We start from the raw sequence: 17,065 nt of genomic DNA, 5'->3' as shown, positions 1-17,065 counted from the left end.
TTTCCACAAGCTTAAACATGATCGGAATACATTTCTTATTTCATGAAAAATGCTTTGAAAAAAAAAAAAAAAAAAAAAAAACACTTCAGGTTCCAAACACTCATTAACCAGAAGAAGAATGAGCCAGAAGTGGATGGTGAAGGGACAACTTCAGCAGTGTCCAGAACTTCTCAGTAGCACAGCATGCCAAATGTTCTCTGACTACTGGGAAGGGTATGTTCTAATCTTCCTAAGATGACATTTCCTGAACCTTACTAGAGTGAGGGAAAAGGGCATTTTTTATATGAACCTTGGCTAACAAGCATCTGCTAATTTGAAATCCCACATCAATTTTCTCCCTATTATTGCCTTCCCCTAACCACAAGAAAAGAGCTCTTTAGCACCAGATATTCTTGTTGACTGTCATCTTCCTTGGGCTCTAGAGCAGATGACATATTGAGCTACTCGTGATGGGACTGTCTCAGGACTCCCTCCAGCAAGCAGCCTACCACAAATCTTCAGTGCTGCTTCTCGCAACAGACACAGTGGAGCTAAGGAGTAGCATCCATCTGACAACAATAAACACCCATTCACCACTGAGAAGCAGAGACCTCTCAAATTCTGACTTTGCACTTCAAGGTTTTTTATCCAAACATCTTAGTCGGGGTATTATTCCTAATCTACAGATGGGGAGGCTAATTGAGAATCACAGCAATATAACAGAGCCAATAGACCAACTGAGGTCATATTAAACTTTATTTCCTTTCCAGTCATCCAACCCACATTTCCCCCCCTTGCTGCCTCTATCACATCCCATGGAACTGCCTTCTCCCTCACACTCCTGTGCTGCTGCCTCCGATAGAAAGGCAGCAGCACGGAGGGCGAGGGAGCAGGCGGGAGCCAGCACACAACGAGAGCAGGCTTAAAAGCTGGTTCCTGTGCGTATTGGCTCATGCGAGCCACCTGTTTCTCCCCTCTCTCCCAGTGCTGTCAGAGGCAGCAGTGGGGAGGAGGGGCAGGGGAGGCTGTCACAGAGTAGCTTCTGTCTGTGGTGGACCCAGACTCGCCGGGACAGAGGCTGCTCTGTGGGATACCAGTGCAGCGTCTGTCCGTGAGGAGCTTGGCCCCCTGTGGACAGAGGGAGCAGGCAGGAGCCAGTCTGTGCAGAACAGGTTTTTAAAATCAGCTCGCCTCAGAGACCAGCTCGGCCTGCCACCCTGCATTGCTGCCTCTGACACAAGAGGCAGCAGCACATGATGGCAGGTGGCTTCTCGGGAGTGGGGTCCAGAGGGCACTGGCTGCCCCCCCTGGCCCCTGCCCCCCGTCTCCCTCTCTCGGCCCACAACAATTGAACAAGATCTTCATCTCACTATTCCCCCCCGTTTCCTGAGTTCACTATTTTTTCAGAGGATTAATTACAATATTTCATTTGGAATATGCAGCAATTCTTTGAGGGGCACTTACTGGTCTTTCTTCAATTGCGACTGGTTCCTTCGCATCATTCCAATAGATGCAAGTTCGATCTCCTGACTCAAAGATTACACTGTATTGATCCCTACAGTCTGGGTCCTCCAACCAGTAACAAAGATTACCCTAAAAGAAAAAGAAAGTCAGGAGGTAAAGCAGCATATTTCCAAAAATACCATATTCGTTATGTAGGATGCTACTTCTGAGCACATGATGATAAAAATTATTTAACTATGGCTTTCAGCAATTTAATTCTCTAGTTATTTTGGCCTAAACATTGGAAACCCACATTAACAATTTGAAACATCAGGACCTCATTTCCCTCTTTGCCCAAAGAGCTATGGCAAGTTTTTTGGAAGAGCTGCACCTTCTCATGATTGTGAAGATTACAATTCTTAAACAGTAGCAGTTGTCACTATAAAAGCAATATAGTTTTGTTCTGTAATTTTGTATGAATGTCACAGTAATAAGTAGTTTCAGAATAATCAGTTGGATATTTTAATTCAAAGCTTTGAAAAACAGACCCCTTTCATCTTTCTTTAAAAAACAAAAACAAAAAACTTACCAAGTCTTTAAATGGTTGTTTCTCTGGGATGTCCCATTCTTCACTGATTGTCATATATCTAAAAGAATGATTTGATCAGTTACATATATTGCAGATGCCTGTGATTAGAAATAGGAATGTTACATTTCTACTAATCAAATAATCGAGTAGTTGATACAATTTCCATTGATTAGTAGAAAGGGGGGGGGGCGCTCCCTATCCTGCTGCATCTCTCCCTTTGAAATGCACAATAGCTGCCCATGGCTCTTGTACATTTCAAAGGCAGAGGCCCAGCAGTCCTAAAGCTTCTGCCTCCCCTTCACCCTGCTGAAACAGTGCTGGGGGGGAGGGAGGGGAAGAGGGAGAACCCGCTTTTAAGCCTGCCCTCTCCCCTTGCTGCCTCTTAGCCGCTTACATCCCTAATCAGAAATAGACTATAACATTGCCTTTAGGAATAAAGAAGAGAGAACATGATAGCTGCACTCACTTGTCAAAGTCTGTGAAAAGGTTGACTCTGAAAGTGTGCTGCTTGTCCAACTTGTAGCCATCTGCATTTTTCACGGCATCAACTGCATGTGCTGGGGACATATACTCCAGGAAAATATATCTAAGATAAATTAGATAAATGCCATTACCTTATAGCAACCTGCCTATAGTTACCCACTGTGTCTAATGCTGAATGAACTGAAAGGCTGGTACACAATGCCACTTCAAGCTTGAGTAGGTATTTTTCTTAACCATACATATATGATTTGGGAAGTTTTTATTTTGCCCTCCTGAAACTGGACAGAATAGATTATCAAGACATGTTCAAACAAAGCAGAAATGCAATAAGAGCTATTATGTGAATGGGCAAGAAGTTCTTCCCAACAGAATGGCAGGACATCTGAAAAGCGAACAAAACACAAAAGAAAAAAAAACACACCACCACACTTCTCATTCACGTGTTTTGGGCCCTCAAAACCCAACTACTACTCTTCACTTAAGCCAAATTATAATCAAGTTCCTTCCCTCCAAATGGAGTCAAGTCCGTAACTTTAAGCCAAATTTCATAGTACAGTGGACATAGGACCTACTAATGTGCTGCAGAAAATTATTTAAGGGACCTGGGTTTGTTTTGTAAAATTTACTCTGAGCTGAAAGCCTTCTGGCCCACAGGAATTAGTGTCTCTCTAAAACTCCAGGAACATATACTGAACAATTTCATAAAAGTTATTTGGTTTGAACATTCTCCGATCTGCTGCATAAAGTCTCCATCCCAACCCCAAAGAGAAATATGCTGCTCCCCAGCCACCTTAACAGTTTCATTCACCTGATAACTGGGATAGTGATAATCAGAGGAGAAAGTAACTCAGTACTACTACTAAAAAAAAAGTCTAATTTCCTGCTTCCAAGCCCAAGGTATTTGTTACACATTTGTTCAACACGATAACTATTCCCCTGTACAGCTAGAGTCTAGGAAACAATAAAGCCCTTCAGCGGCCTAAGGATTGTGTGTCTGTATCACTGGCATGCGCTCTCAAGGTACCTCTCATTCTGCTACTTGCATATCAGAATTTTAGCTCACAAACATCTATTAGCACGCAAAGGATTAACCTGAACAATGTTTCAATCCCATTTCCAGCATGAGCTCTCATTACCCACCCTTTTGTCTTCCCATCTTCTTCTGGGTAAAATTCATTGGTAATTTTCCCAAACTTGGAAAAGATTTTGTGAATAACATTCTTCAGTTTCTCAAGACGGTCTGGTCCAACTTGGGGAACATTATCCACTACAATTACTGAATCAATTCCATCTGCCTCCTGTGGCTGGTCTTTTAGCACATCACCAAGTAATTCTGCAAAGAGAAAGAGGGGAACTCAAAACCAGTCTCCTGAGTTAATGGGAAAGTGAGGAAAGGAAAATTCAACAGCTAGTTACCAACACTCCTCTTAAATACCTGTAAAAAATTGAGTGCAAATGAAAGATGTATGGAACATTGAGCTTGACTGAGTTTACGAAAATGTGACCAAAATGTATTTCCCCCCAACCCCCCACTTTTAACACAGTTGGCATCTACTAGGGCATGCTTGCTATAGGGCACAGTTTCCTGAAGATCACAAATGACAAGCCAGCCTGATGTGTTCCATTGTCTATTTCTGTAAGAAACACGTCAACATTTTACATTAAAAGACATGTGAAACCTCTGCAGCCTACAACTAGGTGTTAAAACTTACTACAAGTCCCCGAAATTGCTCATGGATGAGCAAGTAACTACATGAGTTATCTACAAACCCACTGAACTATCTGCTGACAAAGAATTTTAACATCGCTCTGCCTCCCACATCAAAAAAGCCTGGCATGATTCTCCATGGGAAGCTCTGTATGTTGTAGCATCATTGCAATTATGGTGGGAAGTCATACTCATTGTAAGCCTTTAATTAGAACACCTTCACTTTTTGGAAGAGCAAGGGAAATGTATTAAGCCACTTTAAGCATATGGCAACTTAAATGCTGAGGACATTTGTTCCCCGAATAAAAAAAAGGAAAACATGTCAAGTGTAAGCAGTGCAAGAAGCTGATGCAGGGTCTAGCTCAGGGGTGTCCAAACTTTTTTCAAAGAGGGCCAGATTTGATGAAGTGAACATGCGTGAGGGCCGACCATTTTGCCTGACATTCTTTGAACCATTAAAATTAAATGCAAATTAACTATTTTATGCAAAGTTTATTGCAAACGGCATACTTTTCATTTCGTCACATGGATGACAAATCTAAACAGGTGTTAAATCACTCTGCCTTTCATATCTGAAGGCCAGATGAAAAAAAAAATCCAGGAAGCTGAAATATATGTCAGGAACATTGTAAAGTACATTACATATTATTGGTAATAAAGGTTGTCTGTCAACTTTTAAGTTCAAAAAATATGAACAGGAACATAACACCAAGTATACATGTTGTGTCCAAATATATTTATAACTGATTTAGACCAACTGACATTAACGGAGATTTTACAATGTATTCATCTCAATACATATGGATTCGTTGGGGGCCATAAAAGATAGATATTGCCAAATTACCTGTGAGGCCGTATTAAACCGGAACACGGGCCGCAATTGGCCCGCGGACCGGACTTTGGACATGCCTGGTCTAGCTGCAAGAATGAAACATCATAAGGAAAACTGTTTGTGGGGAGAAACTATTATGGCTGAAGATGTGGATATGTCTGAAGAACAATGCAATGCTTCATTCATCAAGACTCTCTCCATGTCTGTGTCAGGGGTGAGGAACCTTTTTTGGATTGGGCGCCACTAACTCGGGGGCTGCACAAAAGTGAGAAGCACCAAAAAGAAGCCATTCCTTCATTACTTTTCCCAGCTCCCCACGCTGGGGTTCTGGGGCTTGCCCAGCTGTGGCCACCCCTTCCTCCCTAAAGGCACCCCTTACAGGCAAGGGGGTTTCCCTTTTCTCCCACTACTGCAAGGGATTCCCCTCTTCCCCCAATGCCTCCTTAACTGTTATGGGGACACTGCTGGCAATATGTGACCAGCCTATGCAGGGAAGAGATTGCAGGTGGGAAAAGCTGGCCCCACTGTGGCCTCCCCCATGCAGGGAAGGGAGTTCAGGGGCCTGTATAATTAGTAAACTAGGTTTCGAATAACCCATGCATATAGTACAGAAAGCTGCAGTAAAGAGAAATCTATGGTTGCCAGTTGCCAATGAGTGTCATTTTCTTATTTTATATTATATAATACATGCTTCTTATTTTGGAACATCGTGGTCACAGACCATAATAGTGATGCCATAAGTCAATTCCCTATTTTATTTCAGCATAACTCAGCTTTCCCAAAGGAAGCCCATCCTATACTTGTTCTCAATGGGGCTTATTCCCAAATTAAGTGCACACTAAGCACAATCAGTCTTAGTTTTTTTGATCAAGTTGGAATCAGATCTGCATCAAAATGACAATGGGAGTGGGAAAGATGAGACCTAAATGAAGTTTTAAGGACACCGTACATTCAGTGTTCTGAGGACTTATCTGTTGGAATTAATAAAATTTGGGGAAAAAATTTACAGACAGTCATCAGACAGCAACTCAGGAGACTGCCATTGCAAATGTGAAACATTTAAGATTTAGTTTAATAAAATATAAATTCTACTCTGTGTGTGAGAGATTTAGTTCTTACCATTCCTAATGTACTGTATTATGTACTATTTCCTAAAATGATTGTTATTTAAAAAAAAAAGACAAAAAATATACTCTTAGATGTAGTAAAATGCTGTACTGAGGTGTAAATTAAGATGTTTTAGTGATCAGATCTGCAGCATTGTTTGAAGAAACACATGAATTATCAGCAGTGCAAGGACAGGTGGCTGGCAGCAGGACTAGGAGTTGATCTCCCCTGGTTCAGCAAATTCTCTCGTTGTCCCGAGGGTGCTGGATGAGGGAGGTCCAACCTGTATAATACTGAAATATATCTTCTTCAGTTTTACCAAGGCTTCTAGTTATACTGCTATCTAACCACCTGACTGGAAAAGAAAGTATATTGATGAAAATGTTAATAGGGGCAGAAAAGAAGATCCGGGGACAACTGCAAAGCAGAAATAATTCTGTTAGCCCTAGTTCCTTTAGATACTCAAATGATTATCTGAAATCAATTTATGCTTGTACATTTAAAAAAAAGTGGGGGGGGAGAGAATCATTGCAAAAAACAAAAGTTCATTTAGGGTACATCTACACTGCATGCTTATTCTGAAATAGCTGATTTTGAAATAACGTCTACACTGCAGTGAAGCCTCAAAATTAGTCTGAGGCAGGCTTCCCTGAGGCACTGGGGAAGAATAACTTAGAATGGGCCTGGTGAGGGGCTATTTTGAAATAGCAGCAGTGGAGTGTCTGACTTCAAAATAGCTATTTTGGAATAGGTGTTATTCCTCATAGAATGAGGTTTACAGATTTTGGAATAAGCCGTCTGTTATTTTGAATTTATTTCGAAATAACAGAAGGGCTGTATAGATGCTCACACAGAAAAGAAATAGTCTCAACTTTTAAAATGCAATCCTAAGATGCAGTCTGGAGAGTCAGACTGCGTAGGCAGCATTCTCAGTCAGGAAAATTTAATAAGCACCATGAAAACATGTAAAATATCAGAAAAACGTTACAACATCTTATAAGTGTGTATATACACCTTTCACCACCTGTTTTTGTCAGTTGTCTAGTAACTGATGTGATCAGAATTTTTGAATTATTTACTCAGAAGAGAAAGAAGGGAAAAGAAAAGACCACAGTGTTGGGAAATTCCTGGCACTGATACATTATTACTCAACCTCGACCAAACAGAAAATTAGGCCTCGTGTTATTTTTAATTCAATTGCTTGTTAAGTCTAGGGATGTTAGATAGTGGGTTAAGAGAAAAGTCGAGTAACTGCATGAATTCTTATCAGTTACTTGACTATTCTATAGTCCCTGGGGGTGGGGCTAGCAGCCAGCATGCTCCACTTCCAAGGAACTCCCTGCCACTCCACACTGCTGCGTCTGTATCAGTTCCCCTCACAGACCAGCTGCCTGTCACCCCAGGATGGCAGCAACCTCTGTCCAGGGGTAGAGATGTTCTGAATTTCCAGACCTGGCCTGAGCTGGAACTGTGCCAGGCTCCTAATACGCTTTAAATACAGAGCCACAGCAAGGGTAGGTCCCAGACCTGGTATGAGTCAGAAATGAGTTATGCTGCTGGCCAGCCTGCTAAAAAATTAGCTGGGGGGGGGGGGGAGAAAATGCGTGTAGTCTATAGCATTCACCTATAAGCTTTTGCCTATTGGTTAATCAACTACATTATTACAGCCTTACTGTGTACATGGTTACACTTTCACATCTCTCTCTATATAAAAATAATAAAAATTGAAATGGAAGCATTTCCCAACAAGAAGTGAAAAGAGAAACTCCACTGAGAAGAAATGCAAGACATGTTTATAGTCAGAACCACTGACTTGCATATGCATATATAAACAACTTTATCCAGCTTAAATTAGAATTGTGCTGAAGGGAAGACATACCAGACCAGGTTCTCATTATGCTGCTCTTAGCTAGCATTAGCTCTGGCATGGGACTCCACTGTAGTCAGTCATATCAGAGGCAGAAAGGGTGTGGCCAGAGCATGCTGTGCTCCAGGTATGATCAACCAGCAGATATTATCTTGGAGACCACTACCATCCAACTTCAAATAAGGAAGGCATGCAGACATTAGGAAGCTGCTATGGTTTCCTGATGTGCCCCTGCCCCCCTGATATTTGATATAGAGGATTTGGTTCATTGCAAAGTAAAAGGCATTAACTGACCAGCACAGTCACCATCAGCAAAGGTCAGTAGGTTAGAGTGCAGGCGGGGTGGGGGGTGGGGAAGAAGGGGAAGAGAGAGAGTGTGCACTAAAGTTATTACAGAAAAGCCTCCAACTTTTCCAATGGCTTTTCACAAACACATTATTCATAGTTCAATTACTTCCATGGACATATTACTTCCTAATTTAACAATAAAGTGAGAATGGAGAGTCTACCTAGTTCTGGAATGGAATGAAGATAAAAAAATTAACAGTTATTTCAAACTCAGCACAGACACAAAGGCTAGGTATACTCTGCAATTAAAAGCTCACAGCAGCTTGCTTGGGCTCACAGAGCTTGGGCTAAGCACCAAGGGGCTGTTTAACCACCTTGCAGGGTAACAGAGCTCAGACTCCAGCCCAAATGTCTACACCTAAATTAAACAGCCTCCTGAGCCCAAGTGAGCCAGCATTGGCCAGCCACAGTTGTCCAATTCCAATGCAGACATACCTAAAAGGGCTTGTTCCAAGATGGAGGATCTGACCAAGCACTTTGTCATGCCTCCTTTAACCACTGCACAAGTTTAGGGAAATACAAATAAGTTTCTCTAAACCATTTTTTGTACCATTTAGCTGCGCGCGCGTACACACACACACACACACACACACACACACACACACACACACCCCCACCCACCCTCCCCGCCCCACAACACACTCAGTACATATATAGTTTATTAGTGGAAATAACTGATTTTCTTATTCAATTAATGTGCAAGTCAGGTTTTAAAGATCAGATTTTTCTGACCAGGGCTTGACAAATTATATAATTTACTCGCCACGGGTGAGCAGATTGGAACCCGGAATAGCCGGGTTCAGGCAATCTGCACATGCAGATTGCCGGACAGCATGGCTGGCGCCACGGTTCGGCAAGCCCTGTTTCTGACACTGCACTTAGACATTACAAAAGCCTACAAAACTGTAAATACTGGTACAACACAACATTGCTTACATGACCAAGATTCTACTATGTGCAACAGGGATGTTAAATTTAGTTTAATAAACTAGTTGAAGACCTGGTGGCTCTTAATACATTTAAAAGGCTGAAGAGCAGTGGGGCAGTGGGGGACCTGGGAACCAGGCCCAGTGTCTGCTGGCTCATGCCTGATCTCCGCTACTTCCCTGCCTCCCCAGTCCTCTGAGGAGATGGTGCTGGGGGGGGAACCGGCTTTTAAGCTCCCCAGCCACCAGCTCCTGATCCCCACTCTGACAGGGGCAGCAAGTAAGGGGGAAGTGACTAGACAAGGCACTAGCTGACTATCCAATAAGCTTTTGTTTATCGGATAGTCAACTAGTCGCTTACATCCCTTGTGTGCAATCTTACTGGGTTAAATAGCAGGGAACCTCAAACTTCACTGCACCGTGATCCCTTTCTGACAACAAACATTACATGACTCTAGGAGCAGGCACCAAAGCCTGAGCCTGCCCGAGCCCCACTGCCCTCAGAAGGGATGGGGCCAAAGCACAAGCCCCACTGCCTAGTCTGCGGGACAAGCCAAAACTCAAGGTCCTCAGTCCTAGGCAGGGGTCCTGGAGCTGTAAGTTGAACCTCACCACCCACAGCTGACACCCTTGGGGTTTGGCCCCATATGGTGGGGCTCAGTCTTAGGCTTCAGCCTCACATTCTAACTAGTCTAAAATAATTCTGGAGACCCCAATAATGGGGTCCTGACTCCAAGTTTGAGAACCGCTCCACTATAGTAAAATAGTTGTGATTCAAGAAACAAATCAAAATTCAACTCAACACAACAAATGCCAGTCATCTTTAGATAGTTACACGTGATGGCAGCTAATTACATTCTTCATGTAGCCTCGTAGCTTGGATTCACTAATATTAAACAAAAAGCTCTTCAGAATACAATAACTGAAGATCATAACCCTCATAAAAGCAATCCTACCCACTCACACTGATCCTACCTACCTACCCGCTAACCTTCTTTACTCTCCCTACTGTTTAAATTTTTTTTCCACTCTGTAGACCCTTGAAAGATCCACCAATCACTGGTTTTTGACAGGCTAGTTTAAAAATCCCTCTGCCAGATAATGTAAAACAGTGGTCTCCAACCTTTTTAAGCACAAGATCACTTTTTGAATTTAAGTCAGTCCAAGATCTACCTCAAACCCAAATACCTACTCCACCCCTTCACCAAAGCACCACCCTCCTTACTCTGTGAAGATGCGGTACAGGGGATGGGGTCAGAGTGACATCAATGCCCCTCTGCCTCTGTCTCCCCCACTCTGAACAAGCAGGAGGCTCCGAGGGGCAGTTCTGAGCAAGAGCAGCAGGATAGTGCAGGGAGGGGCAACTGGAACACAGGCACTTGATAGCCTCCCAGCCAAACCTGTCAGGATCACCTGTCAGAGGCTCCAAGATCTACTGGTAGATCCTGATCTACTGGTTGGTGACCACTGATCTAAAATAAGTATAGGATAAGAAACGAGCATGTGAGTTATTTCATTGTCCTGGGCCGGCAAATATGCAGATACTAACAATGTTAGTGGGTTTAAAAATAAAAGGCAATTAAGTTTACTCTGTACTTTAAGGTACATTAACATGAAAGGTACTTCAGAGATTTGGTTTAATAGATTTTATATTATAACTTAAGAGTAGCGTTTTAATATCAGAGGGATAGCCATGTTAGTCTATCTGCAAAAACAATCAAGAGTCCTGTGGCACCTTAAAGACAACAAGTTTTTCCCCCCATGTTTTTAAACCCACAAAAGCTTCTGCCCAAACACATCTGTTAGTCTTTAAGGTGCTATAGGTCTCTTGTTGATTCTTAAGTTTTAATTTAAGTATACTTTACAAATGCTAATACAGAAGAGGGATCTCTACTGCTCACACATGCACAGAAGCTAACACCGTGAGCCTTTCAAGGCAGACACACTATCCCCACTGTGCATTTGTAAGTATAACAAAGTGACCCTATCCTGAAAGAGATTTTGAACATGCTGCTGTAACAGAAACATCACATACATCCAGCTCACGCCACGCAGCAGGTCACAGAGAGGCTTGGGTGAGCACCGGCTCCAGCTGTCCCCCCTCCCTCCGGTGTCACCGGACCAGCTGCAGCCCAGCGGGATGGCACCGCCTAGCACTGGGGGAGTCTGGAAGACACGCGCCTCCGCGACTAGTCAGCAAGGGGACCACGGTACGCGGCTCCATGCTCTTCTCGGCAGGAGCACAGCTCGGCGAGCCGGGCCTAGAGACTCCCATCAGGCCGCCACTCCCATCAGTGCCGCGACTTCAGGCAGGGCACGGGCGCCCGCCTCCCTCACGCGGCGCCGGGGAGAACGGAGCGTCCAGGGCCCCGTCTGCGGACTTTACGCCCCCTCAGGCCAGGCGAGCACGCCGGTCTCTGAGGGCTCCACAGGCCTGTGGTCCCTGCCGCTCGCCCCTTCCCGCCCCGCCTGACCAGGCCTAGGCCCCGGCGGCCCAGCCACGCAGCCTCGGCCTCCGCACCTTCCTCGCTGATGTCGTCCTCGAAATCCTCCGGGTCGCTGAAGGAGATGTCGTCCTCGGGCTCCTCCGCCGACTCGGCCCCCTCCCGCTCCTCGGCCTCCGCCTTCTCCTCGGGGGTCTGGCGGCCGGGCGGCTCCTCCTGGCTGGCGGCCTCCTCGGCAGCGGGGGGCTCCTCCTCCTCCTCCGAAGCGGGCGATGGCGGCGTCTCCCCCTGCGAAGCGGGCGATGGCGGCGTCTCCGGGGAAGTGGGCGATGGCGGCGCCGGCTGCTCCGCCTGAGAGCCGGGCGGCGGCGAGGCCTCTTCCTCCCGCTGGAGGGGCCCGTCCGGCAGCTCGGGCTCGTCCCCGGACCCCTCGGCTCCGGCCGCGGCCGCCTGACTCTCCTCCGTCTCCTGCATGGGGAGGGGGTCGCTGCTGGGCCGGCCGCGCTCAGTCGGACTCTCCGGGGAAAGGCAGGGGGGAGGGGAGTCTCCTACTCCTAGGCCATGTGCGCGAGACCCGGCGGGCATGGCGAAGCGGAACACACCAACTCCTCGCGTGTGCGTGGGGGGGGTGGCTTTTCACCCGCTGCTTTCCTCTGGCCACACGCGCGACAATCACCCGGGTCTCTTCTCTGTCCTGCTTCCCACAGAGCCTGAGGGCGACTTCAATCTCTATCTCCCATCAAGCCCCATTCTCCCTATTTCATACACAAGGTTGGTTTAGTCCAACATGGCGGCCCTCGTCTGCAGCCCTACGTGAGATCTGTCTGAACCATCTTGGACGGTGAAAAGGGAGGGATACCAAATACACTTCTTTGTACAGATTAAAAATAAAATGCGCCCTGTGTATAGGATACATGAGTGTGTTTAAAACAATGAAGTCGAAGTGAGAAAACGGTAAAATGAGGAGACAATATAGCCCTAGTACCCCTACAAATGTGGTGTAATGGACTTGTCCAACTTATGGACGCTACTAACGTCAATCGAAGGGAGGGTAACGATTGGTCGTGAGGCGCTATTGCTGCAGAGGCGACGCAGAGCAAAAACCGGAGAGAATATTTGAACCCCCAATTAGATGGGGTCATGTTAAGGATGGTACGGTCCAAGAAGAGCCGCCACATCATCGCTAGCCTTCACGTGATCGGAAGAGCACTTCGCATGGAGGTTCCAGGCGCTGGGAATAGGCACGTGTGGCAGCCGTCCTGTGTCATGGAATCACAGGGCTGGAAGAGACCTCAGGAGATCATCGAGTCCAGCCCCCGGCCCAATGCAGGACCTGTCCCAATTAAATGTGGCACCTTAGAGACACGCACTCTCTCTAGACACGTATATAGTATCATGAGCTTTCCCAGTGTTATTCTGGTGTGGCAGGGATATGATGAAGCCCTGTTTTCTGTCTGGAGCAAAGGCCCTAGAAAATTGTGTGCAGAGCTGCTCACCTCCAGGAAGCCAGCTCCTCCCAGTGTCACACCTGAAAGAGGCTCTTACGGTCAGGGATACAGAGCAATTAAGTTTGGGGCACCACCTAAAGGCTGGCCACAGCCTAAAGGCATAAGGTATGAGATAATGAGTAGAGTCCTGCAAACTGGCAGATACCTACTTTGTATTTGTATCCATAGCCACTGTTCATTTTTGCAGGTATGGCTATGAATACACATACAAAGTTTGTATCTAGAACCCTACAAGTTTGCAGCTAGTCACTTTATATCTGTGGGTATCCACACCCACAGATGTCTGTGCAGATATTTTTGCAGATGCAGGTATAAATTTTGTATCTGCACAGGGCTCTAATGATGAGCCATTCATTCATGTAAGGGCCCCAAGTCCAGTGGATCCCTACATGGATGGCCCTGAGTATTGAGATGTGGGGAGTTACTGTCTCATCAGAAGCAAAAGACATGGGATACAGAGCTCTCTGTCATTTCAGCAAAAACAAGGAGTCTGGTGGCACTTGAAAGACTAAATTTATTAGTTTTTCAAGTGCCAGTGGACTCCTTGTTTTTTGCTGAAATAGACTTAACATGGCTACCGCTTTGAAATCTGATGACTGGATAAGGGATGGCTGAAAGGAACCTTTGCTTATGTAATGAAAGATAAAGACTACCTTGAAACTGGGGGTGCATCTACACTGCACCCTAAACTCGAAATAAGAAATGCAAGTTGTGCTACGCAAATTGTGTATTTTATTTTGATTTTATTTCAAAATAGGCTATTTCGATCCATTCCTTATTCCTCGTGCAATGAGGTTTATAGAGATGGCTAAATAGCATGTCCATTATTTCGAAAAATACTTAGAAATAATGGGTGTGTTCCCTTAGAGGACGGGTTGCTATTTCAGATAGCCAGTAAACATTACAAGCATGCTTGCCTGATAACTGATTAACTGGAGATCAGGGCACGGGGAGGGAAGGCACAGCCTCCCTCCCACTTTGGCCTGGACAGCAAGACCCCACTAGACTGGAGCAGTCCCCTACTCTCAGCATAGCAGGAGCCCAGACCCAGCCAGCAGCCTTGCTGTCAGTCACAGGAACCCAGCCATCCAAAGCAATTCCTTGCCTGCAGCTTGACGGAGTAGGACCCCAGGTGTCCTGAGCAGTCCTGAGGTGAGGTGGGATCTTGGCCAGCCAGAGCAGTCCCCTGCCCACAGCACAGCGGGACCCCAGCTGGCTATGGAAACCCCCAACCTGTGGCATGACCCCAGCTGATTGAAGCAGCCCTGCAGTGTGGCAGGATCATTGCCGGCTGGAGCAGTTGCCCTGCCAACACAAGGCCACCTGTGGCATGACCCCAGCTGATTGAAGCAGCCCTGCAGCGTGGCAGGATCATTGCTGGCTGGAGCAGCTGCCCTGCCAACACAAGGCCATGCTGGACCCTCAGCAATCTGGCTGTACCCCAGTTAACCAGTTAAATTATTAAAATTATATCATGTAATTGGTTAACCTTTTTAATGAGAATTTACATCCCTACTTGAAATTATTTATTTAGAAGGTCACCATCAACTTGAAATCTAGTAATTTTGTTAATATGAATTAAGTCATTTCTGGTGACTATTGTTGTCTGCCATTTTTTTAGTCAATCACATTTTCCCCCTTTGAAAAATATTTGCACTTGCCCAGTGTGCTCCACTTCCCTTGGGATCCTGCCGCCATGAGAAGTATGGGTGTCTGTGATTGCTGCTGCTGCACAGCACTAGGCCCTCCCCAGTGATCCCAAAGCTGCATCCTCAGGGATGGGGTGCCATGAGGGGCAGAGACCAGGGTGTTGGTGGGACAGGGCAGGATTTGGGGTTGGTAGCAAATAGGGCCTCCCTGGCCCACCAGGAGTCCCGGACTGCATTGCACAATTGCTCCAACAGGTGATGGCTTGTGGGCTGAGAGTTTGAGATCGCTGCCGTAAACATTCTGCATACAGAACAATGAGGTAAATACCCATTATGTTTGCAGCACTGAGTCCATTTGCCCCTGCCATTTCCATGGTGCAAATGACCCAAAAGTTTTCCCTCTTACTCCAATAATTGTTATTTATATTACAATAGTGCCTAGAGGTGTCCTATTCATCAGAAATGTGCAAATGTGCACCACCAGAAGGAACACAAAACCCAGCCTTGGGTGCCCTGCTAATCAGCTGGGTGGCATTTGAATCACTCCCGAGTGACTGTACGTGCACAGCTTACAGGGAACACTGATTACATGACCTGTTCCAGTATTTTTAAATGTAACAGGGTTGTCTATGAGAAAGCTGATGGGTCCCAACATTATCCTAAAGCATGAAACTGAAGTATGTGTTTAAGTGTTTTGCTAAATCAGGGCCATTGTCCTGAAATGATGTTGTGATATGATGGTGTTTAGATGGGAGATAATATTTGGATGTGCTTTACTCCTGCCAGAACAGAAGGTTGTGTGGTGGCATGATCACAGAGCATGATGGCACTGCATCAGAATGCTGTGGTATCAACACTGCCTCACAAGAGTTCCTAGCCTTGACACCACACAATAGCAGGGCCGTCAGACTGTCCCTGTGCCATGCTGGAGAAGGATGGTGATATGTGGCGTGCCATGCACAATGTGACACCCGGGGAGCGGGGGGAGGTGGCATGCTGTGTCCCCATAACAGGGTGATGAGCACAGAAGGTGGGGTGGGGGTGGAGAACAGACTAAAGTACTGCTGTGGGGAGGGAAAGAGAATGGACATTAATGCAAACATTGGAACATTATAGTGACCCCAGTCACCTCCCTCATGCTCCCCCATCTCTTCCTCCCTCTCCCTTTGTCCCCCTTTCTAGCGCTCTCCCGGCCTGGTGTTCCCATTTATCCCTCAGCGTCTCCTCCATCGCCTCCCCCTTGTATGTCCTTCCTTCCCCCTCCCCCGGCGTCCTCTCTCCTCCCGCGTCCCATCCCTGCCTGGGGACTCCCCAGCTCAGCCTCCCAGGCCCAGCCCCGCCCCCAGGGCAGGCGGAGTCGGGCTCCCCAGCCCCCCACCGCCCGCTCCGCCCCTCTGGCGAGGAAGAAGAGGGAGGCCTGGGGTTCTGGACTCACATGACCGCTGGCGAGATGGACGGGGAGGTGTCCGCAGGCGCGGGGGGAGCCGGCACAGGTACGGAACGGGGCAGCGGGGAGGGGGGCTGCCTTGCCCAGGGTGCCGGGGCTGCTCTTCCTCCCGCCCGCCCAAGGACGCGTAGCGCTGCAGGAGGGTGTCACTCCCCCCACCAAGGGAGCTGGGCGCAGGAGGAGGAGGTGTTGAGGTCTGTGTCCCCCACACGCAAGGAAGTCTGGTGTAGGAGGACGGGGTGTCGGGGTCTGTTCTCCCCCCCTCCCCAAGGGAGCCAGGTGCAGGGGTGCATTGGGGCTGTCTCTTCCTTCCCTCCCCAGCTGGGAGAGGACATGGAAGGTAATGCGTTTCAGGGCTCTCTCTTTCGTCTTCAGAAATATCCGGGCTGTTTTGCGTCCTCTGCCCTCCCCAATGAGTTAGTCAAAGGAGAGTGTTTGTCAGCGCTTCCCTCTCCCCGTTCAAAAAAATGCTGAGGAAGCATGTCAAGCGTTGCCTTCCCCTCTGATGAGCTGGGGAGGGGGGGCATGGAAGCTCCTACCAGGGCTGCCCCATTCCATTCATTTTCAAAGGGACTAGACCCTCCCCTCTGCAGGGTGCTGTAGGGTACTAGAAGTGCTAGGCACAGCCTTGCCTCCCCATACCTTGGTGATGACCAAGCCACAAAGAGGCGTGCTAACTGGCCCAGTGACTCTGTGCATCACAGGATCTGTTCAGCGAGCCAGATACTAGCCTTT

At 46.8% G+C, this 17,065-nt stretch overlaps 2 protein-coding genes and 1 long non-coding RNA gene across 3 annotated transcripts in view; 2 read left to right on the top strand and 1 right to left on the bottom strand.

The window, feature by feature from the left end:
* EIF3B (eukaryotic translation initiation factor 3 subunit B) overlaps positions 1-12,465 on the bottom strand; it is a 37,759-nt gene extending 25,294 nt beyond the window's left edge. Inside the window, exons 1-5 of the mRNA XM_006112944.5 lie at positions 11,804-12,465; positions 3,635-3,827; positions 2,478-2,597; positions 2,012-2,069; positions 1,444-1,572 (exon numbers count right to left, since the gene is read on the bottom strand). Coding sequence (XP_006113006.3) covers positions 1,444-1,572; positions 2,012-2,069; positions 2,478-2,597; positions 3,635-3,827; positions 11,804-12,311 — 1,008 coding nt within the window. The 5' untranslated portion in view covers positions 12,312-12,465. The remainder of the gene's footprint in view (positions 1-1,443; positions 1,573-2,011; positions 2,070-2,477; positions 2,598-3,634; positions 3,828-11,803) is intronic.
* Positions 11,351-12,637, top strand: LOC142818623 (uncharacterized). Its single transcript, XR_012896179.2, has 2 exons — positions 11,351-11,492; positions 12,434-12,637. It is a non-coding gene; the product is annotated as an uncharacterized LOC142818623 (long non-coding RNA).
* Positions 12,638-16,222: 3,585 nt separating this feature from the next.
* Positions 16,223-17,065, top strand: part of SNX8 (sorting nexin 8) — a 42,809-nt gene continuing 41,966 nt past the window's right edge. Inside the window, exon 1 of the mRNA XM_006112877.5 lies at positions 16,223-16,376. Coding sequence (XP_006112939.1) covers positions 16,319-16,376 — 58 coding nt within the window. The 5' untranslated portion in view covers positions 16,223-16,318. The remainder of the gene's footprint in view (positions 16,377-17,065) is intronic.

This window comes from Pelodiscus sinensis, chromosome 15 (assembly GCF_052426305.1).
Source record: "Pelodiscus sinensis isolate ZL-2025 chromosome 15, ASM5242630v1, whole genome shotgun sequence".
Classification (NCBI taxonomy): Eukaryota; Metazoa; Chordata; order Testudines; family Trionychidae; genus Pelodiscus; species Pelodiscus sinensis.
The sequence above is the reverse complement of the archived record's forward strand: the minus strand, read 5'-3'. Positions and strand labels throughout refer to the sequence as shown.